Here is a 20,631-nt window from a genome sequence, read left to right as displayed (position 1 = left end):
TGCACAATCATTGTCCCTGCAGGTATTGTTGAACTACAACTTTCATCAGCCCTTACAAGCCTAGCCAATGAGAATGGCTGCCATCAATGTTTCTGATACTGATATTCCAATATTTTGTTGGCTTCTCTGTATAAACTATCAATCATGTCCCTCATTATGCTGTGTACAGTTCTGGTTGCCACATCTTAAGAGTATACAATAGAGTTGGAAAGGGTTCAGAAAAGGGCAACCAAAATGATAAAGGGGATGGAGGGGCCACCCTATGAGGAAAGGTTGCAGCATTTGGGACCTTCTAGTTTAGAGAGAAGCTGAGTTAGAGGTGACTGGATAGAAGTTTATAAAAGTACGCATGACATCGAGAAAATGGATAGAAAAAGGTTTTTCTCTCGTTACACTTGTCCTCATGGACATCCATAGATGCTGAATGTTGGAAGATTTGGGACAAATAGAACATCATACTTCTTCATGCAGTGTGTACTTAAACCATGGGATTCATTCACACAGGAGGCAGTTATGGTCATAATCTTGGATGGCTTTGAAAGAGGATTAGGCAGATTCATGGAGGAGAACCCTATCAGTGGCTGCTAGCTGCAACGGAGGCATTATGCCTTTGAATGCCAGTGGCTAGGAATCGCAGGTAAGCAGAGTGCTGCTGCTGAGCTCAGGTCTGGCTTGCGGGAGGCGAGAGTGCTGTTGTGCTTGGATCCTGCTTATGGGTTTCCCACAGACCATGGTGAGAACAGAATGTTGGACTAGATGGGCCACTGGTCTGATCCAGGAGGCTGTTGTTATGTTCTTATAAGTGGTATGTGTGCATATGGACATGGAAACTTACAGAGAGTAAGAGGGAGACTTGGAGGAGTGTAGCCCACTGTGGATACCCTATGAGTAAGGGTTAGCCCACCACCTGCTCACACAGGTCAGATTCTGTTTCTTTGTCAATGTAGTGTCCTCCAGAGGAGGCCGAGCACAGAGCTGAGCAAGGCACGGCTTCAGTGGCCGGCTCCTCCAGAGCGCTCATCCTCCTCCAGACAACGTGTTGTCATGTGTGTGCCCCCTCAGTCTGGAAGGCAACTTGACACCTCTGACGGGGCTGATGGGAGTCTGCAGCTCCAAACAAGTGAGGGACACCAACTTGGCAAAAGTCAAGAATGCTGAGGAATATCCGTTCTGGCTTCTGCAAGAAGGGAACATCCATAATTATTTCTGTATACTTTAGTTGGCCTACGTTTCTTAACTCCACAGAACTGATGGAAAAGTTCCATGTAGCTCAGTTAACTACATATTGCTATTTTGGTGACAGAAAAAAAATGTTGGTTTTTTCAGTGCATGTCGCTTGGAAACCTTTTGGGTGACAAGTGACTGATAAATTTAATTCATTAAAAACATTGTTTAATTTATTATTTATTTAATGAAGTTAAATAAACATCTTTCACACACACCCATACACCCCACACCATTTGCTGCCCCAATTTGGGGCTAGTTGTGAGCGGATTGTTGAGGAAATTCACATGAAAGGCTCTGAATGCTTGAAATGAATCTTGAGTCAATGCTAAGAAGTGATCATTTTTTACAACTGCCCTAGTCAAAATGCTTCATTCTATGTTTGGTGGGAAATCCTTGCCCTTACACACACACACACACACACACACACACACTTCCAGTTGAGTTCCCTATTAAATAACTTTGTGAAATAGTCTTGAAGCATCAGCCAGAATCTTTGTACAGTTTTCAAGGAGGGGAGAGGTGGGAAATTCCTGCAGGTGGCGATATACAATCACAAATGGGGGGAAAGTCCAAAATATTATATCCTTTACACCCTTTGTTGTTATTGCTTCTGGTTCATTCTGGCAGAATTGCTCTCCCGTCTCTCCCCCACCCACAAGTTCTTTTCTAGCTCCGTTTGCTTATCTGTTGCTTCAGCCTTGATCTGCAGTACAACTTGTACAAAATCTTGATAACTGGATGCACGTTTCGTCTTCGGCTGTGAGGCTATTTGAGCTGCGTTAACACACAACTACTGAAATTCTGATTGGGGGGGGCCCTGCGTGGGTTTGCCAACCGATCAGCAAAGCATCAAAGCAAACAAAAAGCGAGCAGACTTGACAGGGTTTTTGTCAGGGACCAGGAGTTCTCTTCATCGGGTATAGGAGGAGAGTGTAGTGAATAAATAAATAATACCTATAACCTGAAGGAGAAGGGTACACAGAAACCCCACTATCAGATGAGCCCGGGGAGCCAGGATGTGGCCCTAACTTCCCTGGAGGACCCAACTGCAAAAGACCCAGAAAGATAAGATGCCACTCTGCTCTTTCGCAATAGGCGAGAAAGTTGGGCCCTTTTAAGTCAAGTCAAGTAGTGTAGTGGTAAATTCAGAAATTGTCACAGCTGAGTGCTCTCATAGCCATACCATTATACAACCTTTGAAGATTATACAACAATCTTATAATTACACAATAATCGTACTTATGGGTGCATTGCAACAACCATTGCAGCTCTCCACAGGTTGACTTTCAGCTAGATCTACTATTTTCTGGGCAAATGATTTGGAGTGCTCAAATATCTTCTTTTGAAGTGACATCAGTTGCTTTTGCTTTGAAGTTCCATTGTACTTAACGTAACTTGCCACACTATTCTCTGGAAAATGAAGGACCTTGGTTTTACCTGTGTTCCTAAATGCTTAGCTTTGGAGTGTACAGGATAACTTCTTTCCTGGTTGCCTTCTCCAGATTGACCCAAGGAGCCAATCCTCACTGGCTGACGTCTTTTCACTGTGTTTGGTTCCAACCAGCACAAAAGCTGAGAAGGCTTCTTCTCAGTAGCTAAAATGCTCCACCTTTCATGCTGATTGGCCAACCCTAGGATGCTGGAGATGGGAACCCTGTTGCAGAAATAGTAACAAGTCTTTAACCCTTGGCCACTGCACCTCTGGTTAAGCAGGACCTGATCTGGAAGGACTGTGCATTGTTCTTCAGACTGATATTATGCAGAGAGCTCAGCCTGTAAGTGGGATTGTGGGGTGGGGAATTTTGGTTCAGCTCACATTTATATTGTGACTCTTACCTAATTTGCACTTCCTGAAACAATACGTGAACTGCCATGCAGCTATCCTTTAAAATTCTTATTTCCCTGAATTTTGCAATGCAATTCTCCAACCAAGCAATATGCTCCAAAATGTATCTAACATGGATAAATGTACACAGGAATAATAATAATAATAATAATAATAATAATAATAATAATAATAAATGTGTGCATTGGGCAAAATTGCATGCATATATATGTGTGTGTGTGTATGAATGAATGAATGAAATAATCTGCACTAAAATGCTAACAAACTTTTGAGTACCTGCCAAGACAGCTTACAATTGAATGGATAAAACAAAACCCAATATAAAATATGATTAGAATAGTAAAATCAAGCAACAAATGATAAAATAGCAATGTGCAACATAAAAGAGAAAAACCCCATCAAACTCATAGAAACAGCAATAATAATAATAATAATAATAATAATAATAATAATAAATTTTTATTTATACCCCGCCCTTCCCAGCCAAAAACCGGGCTCAGGGCGGCTAACCCTAATTAAAATCACAGCAAAAACATAAAAACAATCAATTTAAAATACAGATTAAAATACAAATTTAAAAATTCAAAATTAAAACTGCAGTCTCATTTTCAAATAGCCCACCAATAAAAGAATGAACCATAAGTATCAAACAGAAACCATCCCAAAGGCCAGGTGGAACAGCTCCGTCTTACAGGCCCTGCGGAAAGATGCCAAATCCCGCAGGGCCCTGGTCTCTTGTGATAGACTGTTCCACCAAGTTGGTGCCAATACTGAGAAAGCCCTGGCCCTGGTTGAGGCCAACCTAGCATCTTTGTTGCTCAGGACCTCCAAAAGATTATTATTTGAGGACCTTAAGGCAAAAATAAAAAAAATAAAATCTTAATGGAGCCTAAAATTTAACAAAGTTGGTGCCAGACAAGTATTATTGAGGATAGGATTCCGTAGCTGGGGTAGCTTTGTACATTTAGACCCAACCCTCTAAAATGCCATGGTGGACAAGACGGTACTCTCTGGGTGCTGTTGAACTCCAGCGCTCATCAGCTCCAGCCGTCATGGCCAATGGTCTGGGAGTTGTCATCTAGCAACATATGGAGGGTCACAGGTTCTCCATCCCTGCATTAAACTATATGACAACAATCTTGCCCAGGCAGGCCTGGAAGTGGTGAGTTGGATGCTCTAAGTTCCTTGGAAGACGTGTCAAATGGTATAAACACAATTCATTAAAGGAGGTGTGTGCAATCTGTAGCCCTCCAGATATGGTTGGAGTCAAACTTCCATCAGACACACCCAGTATGGTCAATGGTCAGAGATGGTAGGAGCTGTAGTCCAACCACAACAGTTGGGTTGCACATCATTGCCGATTGGATTTATGCTACTTCTAGTGAACGAATAGTGAAATTCCTTGGTTTTAGTTCATTATTTGTGGACCAGTAGCCAGTGGTCTTTCTCAGCATGAGGTAGCTTCATATGTTCTGATGCCAATCAGTGATATCTTCTTCCCAGTGTTATCCCTTTAATTTGCACAGATCCGCCTGTACAATGCAGAACTGTTGTCAAGCGTCCTTAAGTCTTGGAAATAGAGCAGTGGTGTGTGTGTGTGTACAAAAAATGGGCCAGTTTCTTTTTAATCATTCATATGTAGATCCCTCCAAAACTGTGAGACTCCTTCTACTACGATAAGCATTTCATTAAATGGAGCAAGCATTAAGATAGATACTACATGGTGCTAATTGTCATTATATCTGAAGGATCAAAACAGTACCAAAGTGTTTCATTATCACATTGGTCACCTGCATAATTTAAAAAAGGGGAGAGGTGCCATTGAGGGGAAAAAATGTGACAAGCAAAGCAAAGGATTGTGGAAGTGTATACAATCAGAATACTAAGCAGTGTTTCAGTCTTGGTTAACTTTGGTTCAGACTAGACAATAAGCAAAGATGATTGTGAGCTGCCTCTCTCCACGGCTTCTTTTAAATGAAAAGGAGCATCAGATACTGCAGTGGGGAGTGGAATAGCAGCAGGAGAAGGGCTGCTCAACCCTTTCCCTTCCAGCTTTTTCCTGCTCAAAATTGCTTTTCATAAGCTGCTTTCCTACCTGGAGAGGGAAATGGTACAGGTTTCCCTGTATCAGGGAAACCTGTACCTATGAGAAAAGCTGAAGTTGATGACGACTTTGAGCGGACAAACAGCTGGGAGGTAAATTCATTTCATTTCATTTATTATATTTCTAGGTCGCCTTTCACTCCCCGAGTCACAAACAATAAATAACAACAACATAATAGAACATCACAATTACAACACAAACCATGTATAACAATGAACAAATTAACCACCTTCTATAAAAAACCATTAACAAAACAACTAAAAAAAAAAAGTGAAACACCACAACCACAACAAAAGGCATATTATAAGATTCACAAAGCACTGCAGCACTCATAATCCACAAAATAATATTAACAGCATTAACAATTAACAAACTAACAAACTAAGCACTGTGGAAATTCACATGCACACACCTCCATGATTCATAATATTCCATTCAGTTCACCAAAACACACACACACATAATGTCCATGGCAACAGCTCCATTCTGAAGGCTCCTAGGGCTGGGGCAAAGCAGGTGGGAAAAGCCATTGCCTGATGGTTGGCACAAAGTCTCAAGTGTTAAGCAGTCCCCTAGACTGCTTCCCAAAGGTAGAGACATATCGGTTGTCTCTCATCGGGTGAGAGCCAGTGTGGTGTAGTGGTTAAGAGCGGTAGACTCATTATCTGGGGAACCGGGTTCGCGTCTCCGCTCCTCCACATGCAGCTGCTGGGTGACCTTGGGCTAGTCACATTTCTTTGAAGTCTCTCATCCCCACTCACCTCACAGAGTGTTTGTTGTGGGGGAGGAAGGGAAAGGAGATTGTTAGCCGCTTTGAGACTCCTTCGGGTAGTGAAAAGTGGGATATCAAATCCAAACTCCTCCTCCTCCTCCTCCTCCTCCTCTTCTTCTTCTTCTTCTATCACCTTCATTGTCTTGCAGAAATAGAGGGAGAATGTTCTCCTAAGTACCCTTGAATCTCAGGGTCAACCAACAAGATGTCCTCCAGATGTTAGGCTCTAGTTCCCATCAGCCCCATGAGACACAGTGTGGAACCTGTTTCAGCCTGAGGGCCGCATATCCTTCTGGGCAACCTTCCAGGGGCCACATGCCAGATGTGGGCGGGTCCAGAGGCAAAAGTGGACAGAGCGAGGGTTGTTAGGAGATCCCTATTCCCATCACAGAGCTATAAATCCCTCTTCACAGGGAGCTCTGGGAACTATAGCTTTGGGAGGGGCTCTCCCCAGAACTCTCAGGACCCTTAACTGACTGCAGATCCCAAAATTATTTGGTGTTTAAAGTGTTATCATAGTGGTTCAAATATGCAGTGTGCATGTGGGAAAAGCTGGGCAGCCTTCACTGGGAATTTAGCTGTATTAAACATTGTAACGATAAAAATAAGTGAGGTAACTTTGTGTTTTATTGTGTATTTTACGTAATTGGTTTTATTGATAGGTTTGCGGCTTTTATTTTTAGCTTTGTTAAACGCTCCTTGCTTCTCTTGGAATAGGGAAGCCAGGGAATGAAAATGACAACAAATGAAGTTTAGAGACTGCAGAGCTTAAGCGCTGGGCTTGCTGTTGTTCAGTGTGTTGGCTAGAGCTTCAAAGGCAGGTTTTCCACCAAACCAGAGTGGTTGAGGCAACGCGGTGGGTCCAACAAATAGCAGAAGAATCCTTGTTGTTTGTCCCGTGGGGTCAGCCTGATTAAAAAATAATAATAAAAATAAAAATTGGCAGGCAGCATTCTGTTCTTTTCTTCTTGGACTGTTCAGCCTAAAAAGCTGTCAATATCTCTTTCATGGAGACTTTGAACAGATGCCTAAAACAGTTGCTCAAAGGAGAGAAGGATGGTTTTTTTTTTTTTAAAAAAAGAATCTTTGTCTCATAATAGTGAAATCTAGACACATAATCATCGAAGGATGCTCAGCTCATCCTTACACTGACTGTTTCCTCTTCTTCCTCTACTGCATGGTACGTTACCTCACACAGTTGCTTCATCCCACCCAGTGTTTCATCTGTATATAAAAATTAAAAATTCAAACAAAAATCTGTCCTGCACGAAAAACAGGCCCCTTTTGGGCATATGGTTCATTATGCACTTTTCTTTAATTACTAAAACACCCGGGATGACTCTCTGGCCTGCCCTTCCTTTCAACTTGCAAGTTGGATCTGTTCTCCAGCTCAGAAATTTTGGAACAGCCGCGTGGGGATTTCAGCTTCGTTTCTCGTAAAATTGTAGGTGCGATGTCTCTCTCTCTCTCTCTCTCTCTCGCTCGGTGAAAATTCAAATGGGAAACATGCATGTTAGTTTTATTTCTTTGGTTCAAAGCGGTGCTATACTGCCCTTAAATCACATTCCCAAAATGAATTAAGCAATTAAAATAAAACTGCAAAAGCAAAAATGATAAAAGCTGCATGAGAGAATCAACAGGATTAAAACTGGTGCATGTGAAAGAGAACTCAGCAAATCTATACATGCACCCAAATCAGAAATTTCCTTCCTAAATGCAGAACTATGTGTGAAATATAGTTCCAAGAATTCACCCCCCTGCCATCAGGCACTCTAGGTTTATCCTGTGCTAGTTCTAGTCAGAGACACCCACTGAAATTAATGAACTTAAGTCAGTTCTCTGCATTATAGCTGGCATTGCATACAACTCTCTTACCAGGCAAAGCAGCTGGTTTTAGACAGAGCAGAGGGAGCTACTGTCTAATACGTTCTCCCCTGGCTATTTGACTGCTCAGAACTGTACCTGCCAATCTGGTTTAATCCCTGAAAGATAACAACTATAGGAGCCTATTTTTTTATCTTGAAATGCAATGGTGGGCTGAGATGTATGGAGAGGAACAGGTTAAGGCAGGCATAGGTAAACTCAGCCCTCCAGATGTTTTGGGACTACAACTCCCATCATCCCTGACCACTGGTTCTGTTAGCTAGGGATGATGGGAGCTGTAGTCCCAAAACATCTGGAGGGCTGAGTTTGCCTATGCCTGGGTTAAGGTGAGTGCCTTTGTGAGTTGGGATAACTCTTAATCTCAGGGTTGTGGGTTCGAGCTGCACACATTGGGCAAAAGATTCCTGCATGATGACTAGATGACCCTTGTGGTCCCTTCCAACTCTATGATTCATGTGTAGAAACACTTTCCCCTTCCCCAGTCTTCTACTTTGTCTATAGCCACCTCCACGTGCTTTGGTTGACTTCCCATTGCCTGCATTGATGCTGCTGACTGGGAGGAGGGGCCAACTGGTGGCAAAGGCAGCTGATGTCAACAGATTTCTTCCCCCTTTTTTTTATTATGCTCTATCTCCCACCCTCTGCCATACATAGATGCTATTAGTTTCATTTGTTACAACCTAGAAGATCAAAACAGCTGCCTACAGCATGCACCTCTGTACACAGGTAGATAATTTGGAGTTGCCTCTATGGTGCCATTTCAACTGCATTTAGGGGAGGCGTCTTCCAGTGGGATGGAGGTTTTTTTTGTTTTTTGTTTTGTTTTTAAAATACTTTTTATGCATTTGCCTTTCTAAAGCTTTCTCAAAACACCAGCAAATCCTACATCACCCCCCCCCCCTTTTGGAAAAAGACATGGCAATAATTCAATCCTCTCACTGCCATTGTAAGGATTTCAGGATTTGCCCAAAGTACCTCTTCAAATTGGGTGAATCTCCAAACAGGGAGACATTTACACCAGCCCTTGTGCCAACACAAAACCTTATTACTCTAATCAATATGTGGTACCCTCAAGACATTGTCGGACTACACCTCCTGCCATCCCTGATCACTGTAGTGGTGGACTTGGGGCTCTCAAACTTCAGTGGCACCCTTTGTGTGGTGCTAAAAGTCAGTGTCCCTGCCTCTCATGCTCCTCAGCATTGTTGTGGCGAAACTGGTTGTGCTACCCTAAAACCACCTCTGATGGGAACTGGAGTCCAGTAACAGCTGAAGGACACCGTGTTGGCCATCCCTTCTCCAGATCCTGATCCCTTCCCTTGTGTATCTTATTTTACTTTCATTCCTTTTGCCACAGAAAAACTTGCGCTTCCCCCCCTTGCAAAAAATAAATTTAAAAACCCCACAATAAAACCCACAACCAAACAACTGTCCTTGGCTTCATTAGATAAGTTTGGAGGGCATGATTTTCACCAGTGTTACAGGTCCTGATTTGAATTGGGACCTGCCGTGGCTGCTTTATGCAAAAAAATTAAAAGAGATGAGCAATCAGGTAATGTGGGGGTTAGGGAGAGAACCATTTTCAGCCAAAGCGCACCATTTCTTCCAGGGCAACCATTTGGAGGCCATATGCCATGGGGTGCTTGGGTCCAGAGGCAGAAGTGGAAAGAACACTGAATGTGATTGTTATCTTTTGTACAATTTGTACAGAAACTCATACTCCCCTATCTACTCTCCCAACAAGAAGTACTCTTGGAGTTCAAGGACAAATTGCACACAGGAGAAAGCACTGGAGGAGGGCGGCCTGGTGAGGGGTATGACTCAGGAAGGAATGTCTTGTGGGGGGTCCCAGGGGCCAGATAGGTATGACTAGCTCCACGTGGCCCCCAGACCTGATGTTCCCCATAACCTGAGTGATGGATCTCCAATATTGGCTACTTTGGGAAGTGGAACAAACATGACTGTGGAACTCACGCGCACCAGCTTGGATGGCTTTGAAAGAGAACGGGACAAACTCGTGGCTATCAGTCACTCCCAGCCATGATGATGGAGGCTAGTAATGCTTCTGAATACCAGTTGCTAGAAACCACAGAGGGGGAGAGAGCTCTTGGGTCCTGCTTTTGGGCTTCCCATGGGCATCACTGTGAGAACAGGATGCTAGAGTAGATGTGGCATGGGCCTGATCCAAACAGGTCCTTCTTATGCTCTTGGCCCTGAACGAGTAACAGCATGGCTCATGTCTAACAAAAACAACCAGATAGGAGACATCCTTTGTCATGAACACTTCTGCCCAAGGTATAAGAGTTCCAGAGGAGTCGGGAAGCAGCCAACAAGAGAGAGGCTCGCATTCTTCCCAGATAGCTGCGAACGGTAGTTTATCAACTCCCCTCACTTTGAGAATGACAGGAATGCAGAGAGTGTGCTAGAGAGCAACCGTCTCACTCTGAAGTGACACAGGCATTGTCAGAAGGCGGGAGGGAAAGCAGTTCCACACCGGAAGGGGAGTTAATTCATTCCAGGAGCAGACATATGGGAAAGATCTTAGAAAACAAAGCCGGAAACAGAAAGGGCATAGGTTCCGGATATTCTGCCGTACCCGGAATCACTCTCCAGAAGGGTCAACCAATTCATAGTCACGGACATACGGATAGGTGTCAGAGGCTGAGTGTTTGTATTGCAATAAATCTTTAAGCTAATTATGACTTGCATGCTGTGTTATCAAGATGGCAGACTGGCTCCTGACATCCTTTTTGTACTGTGGTTCTGCAGGTAACAGGCATTTCTTCTATCCAGTTTCAATGAGTGTTCCATTCCCACCCCCTTCTTGTTCCTTTTCTCTTTTGTTTTTTCAACTACATCAAGGTCTCTCTTTTCTTGTTTGTTTACATAATTGTACATCCCTACAATGAAAATAAAATCAAAAGTAGAAGGCAACGCTAACAATTCTAATGGGTGACATGGTGCACTTGGAACACAGAAACATCCAAGGTGATTATCTTCCCATGAATGCAAAAGTGGGAGAGATCAGAGGTTAGCGGAGCTTCAAGGATGCACATAGGAATGAAGAGTCAGAAGCTTTGTTCTTCACACCTCCCTTTTCTTCCTTCCCCTCTTTTCTTTTCATCAAATGATGTAAATAGCTCCTTCTGTCTTTGTTTCATTTAGGTCTTCGTTGTCACGGTTTGGCATTTTGATTTGTACATGGTGCCCTTGGCTTTACTGCTCCTTTTTGCTTACAACTTCTCCCTCATCTCTCCAGAGAAAGTGTCCAGCACACAAGACCCCCAGGTAAGTTAAGCCATGCTTAATATTTCAGGTTCTGGTTGTAATTTAGTATGGAACAGTGGTGTGTGTTGCATTTATGCGTTGTCATATAGATTAATCCAGGGATGGGGAGCTTGTGACCCTCCAGATGTTGATAGACTACAACTCCCATGATCCTTAACCACTGGTCATGATAGCTGGGGCTGATTTGAGTTGTACTTCTTTGGGTCCCCTGGTGTCGATGGACTACAGCTCCTATCATCCCTGACATCATCAGCTTGCTGGGGCTGATGTGTGTTGGGATTCCAACAGCATCTGGAAGGCCAAAGAGTCCTTACTTCTAGTTTACCTTGATTAAGGCTTATCCCCTTGGTCTTTACTAGGGATGGAGGAGAAATTTGATTCAGTGCACATTTAAAGCCAAATCTTTCAAATGTGCACTTTCTAAAGCAATACACACACCCAAACACAACTATCCTTCAAAATTCACACTTAGTTGAATTTTGCAGTGCAGTTCTCCAGCCAACCAATGTCTACAAAAACACACATGTTAGAGGAAAGGGTGCATGAAAATGGAGATATCAGTGAAGATAGCACTAAGAAATGCATTATATTATATTGCAGAAAAAATAAATATCACAAATTGCTGTAAAATGTGAAGAGGTGAATTTAGGATTAGAAAAATCAGAAACCTAGGGAAACTGAAATTAACAGGGCCTTCCACCCCTACCATTCGCACACATAGCTTGAATCAAAACCAAAGTTTCTCTGACTTTATTTCCCTGCATTCATTGCTTAGGGTGCCATATTTCAAAAAGTAAAAAAAAAAAAAAAAACAAAAAACCAGGACACCCTGAAAGTTGTTGAGCTTTTTATTTCCAATCCAAATAACTTTCTTGTAGTAGCCATTGGCCAGGACAAATCTGAATCAAAAATAAATAGCGGTGTTAAAAAGTAAAAGGGGTGTCGCGCCACAAATAATGGTCTCTGTTTAGATCTCTGTGTCTCCCTTACAGTTCTCTGGTATATTGTCCAGGGTCTTCTTTCTTAGCTTTTTGGCCACCAAAGCAAAATGAGCGACCTTAAAGTTGTTTAGTGTTTTTTACACAAATGCAAAAAAAAGCGCTTTTTCTATTGATCCAGGACAAAACACCGGACATATGGCAGCCCTAGCATTGCTTGTTGTGCCAAGCTTCTTTATAACGGTCCTATGGGTTATTTTCAGCTACATCCAACTACGTTTGTACCCTTAGAAATGTGTGGACCTAACTTAGCCATGTCCTCTAATTTCAGTACATCTCATGTGAGTAGGACTATCATTGAATACGGCCCTATATTTGTTTCCTTAAAAGCAAACCCCACAGGCAGCACACAGCTTGTTTGGACAAGTCTTCAATACAAATTCAATCTATCAATTTAGGATAGTTGTCGGAGGTGTTGCGAGACAGGCCTGTGTTGAGCACACTCATCCCACCAATGCAACTGTTCACTGCCTTTATTTCATTTATTTATTTCATTTAAAAGGGTTTCTAAACCACTTATTTATTTATTTTTGAAACCTCTAAGTCGTGGACACTATATACAATAGCAAAACAATATCCATTAAAACCAAAATGCAACCTGAAACCATTAAACAACAACAAAACAAGTCAAAACAAGAGATATGGGGGATTTGCAGATTTTTGCAATGCAGCTGTATCCCACCTGGAACTTGTCAGATGTTTTGGACTTACAACTTCCATGGGCTAGATAAGACTGGGAAGGACTCAACTGAGGCTGATAAGAGTTATAGTCCACAATAGGTCTGGAGGGCGCCAGGAAGGTTGGAAAAGGTGGCATAATGCCTCACTGGCCTGCCAGTCCCATTTGACCCGATATGACTGTGAGATAAGAGAGATGGATATGGTACACCACAGAAAATCTATTATAGCAACTGCATCCATCTTGAACACAATTGCTTGTGTCCAGCTGGTTCCATTAACATCACTATAGTCATTATATACAAAACCACAACAGATATTCTTAAAATGAGCTGCTTTTGTCATCAGTTTGAATCAAACTAAATTTAATTTGGGTCAGCTTTTAAACTTTGCTTGAGGGTTTTGCCTTCTCTTCTTCCACTTTCAGTTGAAGTAACTTTGCTTGGTACTCTTGCCCTTTTGAAGCGGCCCAAATCCTTTTCCACGAGAGCCCTAAAGTGGCGAAATTAGATGAGGGGGCTCTGAAGAGGAATTCTTTCCTGCACATTTAAAAAAAAAAAGTTCAGGAAGTCTGTGGAGTTAGAAAGGAACAGGGTGCTTCTTCATAATGTGCAGGGCTCTGTTTTTAAACCTGTCTGTCAAGATGCAACTCTCTGTGATTCACCTTGTGGAACTTCAAAGAGAGCAAATCTTATGAGCAACCTTATGTTACTTTTAATCTGGATAGGACCTTAGGGGAAGCAATAATCAGTTTGGTGTATTGGTTAGTTGGACTGTGAGACCCAGGCCCCAAATCCTCACTCACCCATAAATCCATGCTGATCCTTGGGCCAGTAACTGTCACTCAGCCTAACCTACCTCACAGGGTTGCTGTGTGGGTAAAATGAGGAGGGAGACCATGTATGCCACATTAAGAAGAACAACAACAACAGCAACAATTATAACTGTGGTTATAACTGAGTTGTATTCAAGAGTCTCCCTGCCCAATTTTTTTTTTACTTTATTATTATTATTATTTACTTTTCTGGTTTTGTTCAAAGCCTGCTCTCCCCCTACCCCCCACTTGAGAGAAAAGAGTTGCAGATTGGGGCAAATGGCATTTTCAGTTAGTTGACCATTTCAGGCACATCAAATACGAAGACAAATGGTTAGAGGCCAAGTAATCAGAGTGAAGTTCTAATCCCTACAGATGGAGCCGTAAAAACATTTAACATGGCTTTTATTACATCTGGAAAATTGAAGTTTTACTCTCTAGGTGGAGTTTGGGACAAACAAGTCATTATCAAATGCAAAGGGGATAGGTTTGTATTGGGTTTTTATGGGGGATAAAATGGTATAGTGAAATCCAGCAAACCTGATGAAGGCTGAGGACACAAAGTTAAAAACAACCTCTCTCCATCACTCATTCTCTGACGACACGTTGCTGTCCCACTGAAACCCCAAGGATTCTGTCCATTGATGCTAAGTGGGTGATGGATGTTGCGATTTGCCATACGGCTTGTTGAGCACACTATTTTTCTTTACAGCCTCCCATTCCCCATCACACATTATTTTCAAAAGTTCATTTTTAGGATGGTTCATAGGAACCTTCTTATGCCATTGAAAGCATGAATGAGGGGCTGGAGCGGGGGTTCACACTGACTAGCCGTGCCCACTTTCGGGGACCATGTGAAAGGGACCTACATGAGGGGAAATCCCAATTAGCCTAGGCTGATTCCCTCTCACATACGGGAGGCCTTGCACATGTAAGCATTACATTTACACTGTGTACCGTTCTGGTCACCTCACTTCAAAAAGGATATTGTAGAGCTGGAAAAGGTTTGGGAAAGGGCAAATAATCCAGGGAAAGGAGCAACTTCCCTGTGAAGAAACATTATGACATTTGGGGCTTTGTAGTTTAGAGAAATGGCAAGTAAGAAGTGACGTGATAGAAGTGTGTAAAATTACATACGGCATGGTAAAAGTGGATATAGAAAAGATTTTCTCCCTCTCTTATAACAATAGAATTCATGGACATCCAATGAAACTGAACTTTGGGCAATTCAAGACAGACACACAAAAAAAGTATTTCTTTGCACAGTGCATAGTTAAATTATGGAATTTGCTTCCACAAGGGCCAGGGATGGCCACTAACCTGGATGGCTGTAAAAGAGGATTTGACAAATTCATGGAAGATGGGATTCATGGATAGGGAAAGGTATTTCTCCCTTGTGATACTTGAACTCAAGGCCACCCAATGAGATGCATTTTGGAAGATTCAGGACAGACAAAAGAAAGTGCATTGTTAAACTATGGGATTTGCTCCCACAACAGGCAGCCTTGGCCACCAGCCTCATTGGCTTTAAAGGGAAATTAGACAGATTTATGGGAGATTAGGCTATCAATATGATTCTGTATGATTCTGAATGCCTTTTGCTGGGGAGCATAACTGTGGAGAGTCCTGTTGCACTCAGATTCTGCTTTCAGGCTTCCCATGGGCATCTGGTTGGCCACTGTGAGAAGAGGATGCTGGACTTGATGGGCCATTAGCCTGTTCCAGGAGGGCTATTCCTATGTACACTTGTATGTGCATAGGGGAATTTCATACTCCCTCCCAACCTGCAGACAGCTGGGTGCATTGTGAGTGCATTGATACATCCATAACATGATCCCATGACTTCCTTTTGATTCCATGTGTCACCATTCCCAACCCCTCACCAGCTTCTCCCCAAGACTATCTAGAGGGACTTTGTCCAAAGCCTTGCACAAATCAAGATACATTGCATCCACAGCATTCCCCTGATCCACCAAGCTTTTAGCTCTATCAAAATAAAAAAAAGAGTGATCTGGCATGACTTGCTTTTCAGAAACCCATGCAGGCTCTTAGTAATCATGACATCCCTTTTTAAGTGATCACACATGACTCTTCAATTTTCTGTTTTTGGACCTTTCCTGCTATCAGCATCAAGCTGACCAGTTGGAAGCTGCCTGGGTCCTCTTTCTCGCAGTTTTTGAAGATGGGGACAACATTTGCCCACCTCCAGTCCACAGAATTCCCTAAGAATTCTCTAAGATCATAGACAGAAGCTCTACAATTGCATCTGCAAGTTCCTTTAGTACCCTTGGTTGTAGTTCATCAGGCACTTGATATTTGAATGCATTCAAAGTAGCCAGCTGTTCCTTTACCACCTCTTTTTTCCCCCTGATTTGGGCTGCAACTCCCTCTCTGCATCATTTATTTTATTATCACCCAGTTGGGCACTGTTTTTTCTTTTGGAAGAAGGCAGAGAGAAAGTAGGTATTGAGCACTTTAACTTTCTTTCCCAATATTCTCCATCTTCTCCACACAAAGAACACAATATTTTAGTTCTTTCTCTTGCTTCGAACATAGCCAAGAAAAAACTTTTTTTTTAAACCTCTCTTGTAAGTCTGAGCTCATTCTAACCTGTAGCCTACCAGACCTTCCCCCTCAAGTGTCGGCTGCTCGTTTATACTCTTCCTTCATGAGATACCTCTTCTTCCATTTCTTATACATGCCTTCGTAACTCTAAGCTCATCTGTAAGCTCATTATGCAACCTCACCAGTTTCTTTAGATGCATCCCACTTTCCTTTCTTGGTGGAATTGTTTGAGATTGTGCCTTCAGTATCTCATCTTTAAGAAACCACCATCTACCATGGACTCCCTTCTCTTTGAGTATTTCTGACCGTGGAATCTAACCCAGCTTTTTGATATCTGCTTTCTAAAAGTCCAAAGTGGATGTCCAACTACACTCGGCTTTCCGTTTCCTCTGTATAATGAATCCCAAAGGGACGTGGTCGCTTCCTCTCAAGGTCCCCACTACTTCCACCTTATTGACCAGTTCTTCCCTGTTGGTGAGGATCAGTTCCAAGATCATCAATTTCATTGTTGCTTCTTCCACCTTCTGGAAAATGGAACGCAAGTGGGATCTTTTCAAGAGCTTAGTCCTGTGCCCCAAAAATGGATTTTATTTTATTTTATTTACCAACTCAACTTTTAATTCTGCTCTTCAACAGTTCCTCCATTCCACTTATTGTATTTAAAAATAAATAAATAAATCTGCCTATTCAAAAGAAATGTTCCTGGTGACCTGGAGAATCTTTTTTTATGTGTTGCTAGGAAAGAACCTGTGTTGAAATGCCTGTTACCCCTACACTTCAATCATAACCTTTCCTCCCTGCCCCCTCCCATTTTTCTTAGCAAGTGGAGTGATAATGCTGTATAGAATTTTGTATCTGATTCTTAAGATTGATTATGTGTGTGCTAATGTATTTTCTGCCCCCTAATGTTTCGGTAATGGCCCTAAAGGGAGCGAACATCCATTGAAACAAGCAATGAGAATAGAATAAACTGAGTGTAGAAGAATTCTCAGCCTTGACATTCCAACTGGTTCATTTGTCAGAGGAAGAACAAAGCTGCTTACTGAGAGTAGAACTTGGCAATGGATTAAAATAGCATTAAAAAAAGAAAAAAAGAAAAACAAGAATTGAACCTTCTTGTCTTTAGAACGGTTCGGCTTGCATCTGCTGCTGATAGCTTTATTCCAACATAAAATTGTGTCTTGGTTGAGAGTTATTTCTGTTACCGTTTTCTGAACTTGGACCAACGGATGGGAAGAGTCCTTGAGGATTAAAAAGCAATTGTTTTAAAATGTCAAAATCCAAAGTCTTAATTATTAATTTTTTAAAAGGAAGATGTGACTCTGGAATTACACTATGGTGTGTGGAGAAAGAAATTAAATGAATTGATGATTGCCAGCCATTTTTGATTAGCCATTATTGATGGACCATTGTAAAGACATTGAGCTTTATCTAAATGGGGTTTACTCAGAGTAGAGCTACTGAAAGTAATAAACCCAAGTTAATTGATTTCAAGGGTCAACTCGGAGCAGGACTGACACTGGATACAACCCTTCACCCTAATAGCAAGCCTAGTTGAGCGAATGCCGACAGCAGTGTTAGGGAACCTGTGATCCTCCAAATGTGTTGGACTCTCCAACTACCATCAGCACCGGCCGGGCTGGCCAGTAATCAGGGATGATGGGAATTGTAACTAAGCAACATCTAGAGGGCTACTTGTTACCTAGTTCAGACCTATAACACTAGAGTCAAAATGCAGCTGGTGATGATCATGGCTACTGGCCATGATGGCTATGCTTTGCCTCTATGGTTGGCAGCAGTAATGCTTCTGAATGCCAGTTGCTGGAAACCACATAGTGCTCCGGCCCTGCTTGAGGGTTTCCCACAGGCCTCTGGGTGGCCACTGTGAGAACAGGATGCTGGATTAGATGAGCTATTGGCCTGATCCAGCAGGCTCTTCTCATGTTCTCAGTAGCCAGGGAACAAAGAGCAGGAAAGGACTTTATATATTGTTTATGGGATTCCATAGACATCCAGTTTGACCACAGTGGAATGATAGACTTGATTCACCTTTGGGCTGATCCAGTAGGGTTCCCCGTAAATATTTAAATAAATAGAATTATGGTATATTAATTATGCTTTGAAATTTGGATTAAATTTCTGTTTTTGTTTTTTTAAGGACTGCATTGATGTAGAGGAGGATGAAGATGACGACGACAAGGTAAGATGCAATGTAGAGCAGATTAGATAAAGGCAAGTGTCACATGTGTTCATTGGTGAGTCTATTCAGGGCACTTCCAAGTTGTCATTATTTTCAGCTGAGATTCGTTCACAACATGGCAAAGGGAAGTAGCAGGGAAAAGCATGAAAAAGTGTGGGATGATGCTTGATGCACCATCATTTGATTCCCCCACATGCAAACCAGAATGAATGCTCATTGAACAGCTAGTATTGTCTAATCTCTCCACTGACAATTTGGGAAGAATACTCATAAAACAGGTCATCTGGAAGTGACCTCAGTCCCATTTCTGTAGCCATCAACTTTTTTTTTAAGCCCAAAATTAATATTATAGGGTTATAGCCAACTGCATTTTACTCAAAGCAGACTCACCAAAATTATTGGACCTAAGTTAGCCACGTTTGTTAACTTCAGTGGTTGGTATTCAATGCTAGTCCTGCTCAGAGTAGACCCATTGAAGCTAGTAGACAGGACTAACATTCATTTATTTTCATGGGTCTTTTCTGAGAAGGACTTGAATGTTACTCGTTGTTTTTCATCCCACAAAATACACACTTTTGTTCACATTTTATCCTAAAATATACACTTTAACCTAATAGACTTTTTTTTGAGCCAAGAACTGTCTCATAAATTTTAGAGAATTGCGAAACTGCAAGATAATTGTGTTTCATCCAGGAAGCACAAATCAGGTTGTTCCATTTAAAAATGAAGAAGAAGAAGAGTTTGGATTTGATATCCCGCTTTTCACTACCCGAAGGAGTCTCAAAGCGGCTAACATTCTCCTTTCCCTTCCTCCCCCACAACAAACACTCTGTGAGGTGAGTGGGGCTGAGAGACTTCAGAGAAGTGTGACTAGCCCAAGGTCACCCAGCAGCTGCATGTGGAGGAGTGGAGACGCGAACCCGGTTCCCCAGATAACGAGTCTACCACTCTCAACCACTACACCACACTGAAGACCAAAATAGGTCTTCGGTCATCTCTAAGTGTAACACACATACACAGAGAGGCAGCCATGTTGGTCTATTGGGGCAGCGGGGAATCTGTAAAGGGATGGTAAAACAATATTTTGATTCCCGGGTTGAGGAACTGTATCAGACTAGCCGGCCAGATCCCAGCATCCCCTAACCTCCACAAACCATTTTGACAGGGGGGCAGGCCCTACCCTACCTTCTTAAAGTAACACCCGCACCATTGCTAGATGTATGGACGTATCATTTCAGCCCTGGAATCTTTGCTGGCCGTTTAGATTTTCAAGGACGGTGCTTTAGAAGAGTACTGGTGAGGTCCAAGCATATTGCTTGTTGCACCGAAACACTGGGATAATAATTACATTTTAGTATTGTGTCACCGAAACACAAAAAAGTAAACTTTCTGAAATCCATCCCACCCCCCCAATGAATTGACTCCTAAAACTTGGGAAAGCTGTTGGCTGGGATATGACACAGAAGGTCATGGTTTCTATCAAACGTGTGCGTGTTTTATCAGAAGTATACAGAGAAAAGAGGGGGAGAGGGAGCTTTCTTGGATTCTGTTGCATGTCAGACATAACAGACCTCGCTTCTGGGAATTGTAACACACCCTCGGAGACTAACTGTTTACGACTTAGAAACACATAGACACTTAGTTCAAAAACAGAAGAGCAGATTAACTCCCTTCCATCTGAATGATCAATCTCTAAAAATGGAAGGGCCGAGTTTCCAGCTCCCCCTTTTCCAACAGAGGAGACATCAGCAGAAGATAACAGTGGTTCATTCCCAGGGCACTTTTACTTTCTTGAATGCTCGCTCCATAGCATTGCCATTTTAAATGTATAGTTCAACTTCTTACATAAAATTTTAAGAGCTCTGAAACTCTGCTTCTACAACAAGGACTGCATACACACAGAGGGTCTTTTTTAAATAAATAAATAAATTTTGTGTGTGTGTGTGTGTGTGTGTGTGTACAGTGGTGCCTCGCAAGGCGAAATTAATTCGTTCCGCAAGTCGTTTCGTATTGCGAAAATTTCGTCTTGTGAAGCACGGTTTCCCATAGGAATGCATTGAAATTTTCGTCTTGCGAAGCATGGCCATAGAAAAATTCGTCTTGCGAGTCACCTGAAAAATCACAAAACCCTTTCGTCTAGTGAGTTTTTCGTTGCACGAGGCATTCATCTTGCGAGGTACCACTGTGTATATATAATGAATCCTTCTTATGAATCCAATCCTGACCACTGGTCCTGTTAGCTAGGGATGATGCGA

At 42.3% G+C, this 20,631-nt stretch overlaps 1 protein-coding gene across 1 annotated transcript in view; it reads left to right on the top strand.

The window, feature by feature from the left end:
* MCTP2 (multiple C2 and transmembrane domain containing 2) overlaps window positions 1–20,631 on the top strand; it is a 95,501-nt gene that overhangs the window by 54,995 nt on the left and 19,875 nt on the right. The window contains exons 17-18 of the mRNA XM_033167102.1: window positions 10,999–11,121; window positions 18,335–18,376. Of these exons, the coding sequence (XP_033022993.1) occupies window positions 10,999–11,121; window positions 18,335–18,376 (165 nt within the window). The remainder of the gene's footprint in view (window positions 1–10,998; window positions 11,122–18,334; window positions 18,377–20,631) is intronic.

The sequence above is a fragment of the Lacerta agilis genome, chromosome 13 (assembly GCF_009819535.1).
Source record: "Lacerta agilis isolate rLacAgi1 chromosome 13, rLacAgi1.pri, whole genome shotgun sequence".
Classification (NCBI taxonomy): domain Eukaryota; kingdom Metazoa; phylum Chordata; class Lepidosauria; order Squamata; family Lacertidae; genus Lacerta; species Lacerta agilis.
This window is presented reverse-complemented; position numbering and strand designations above follow the sequence as displayed.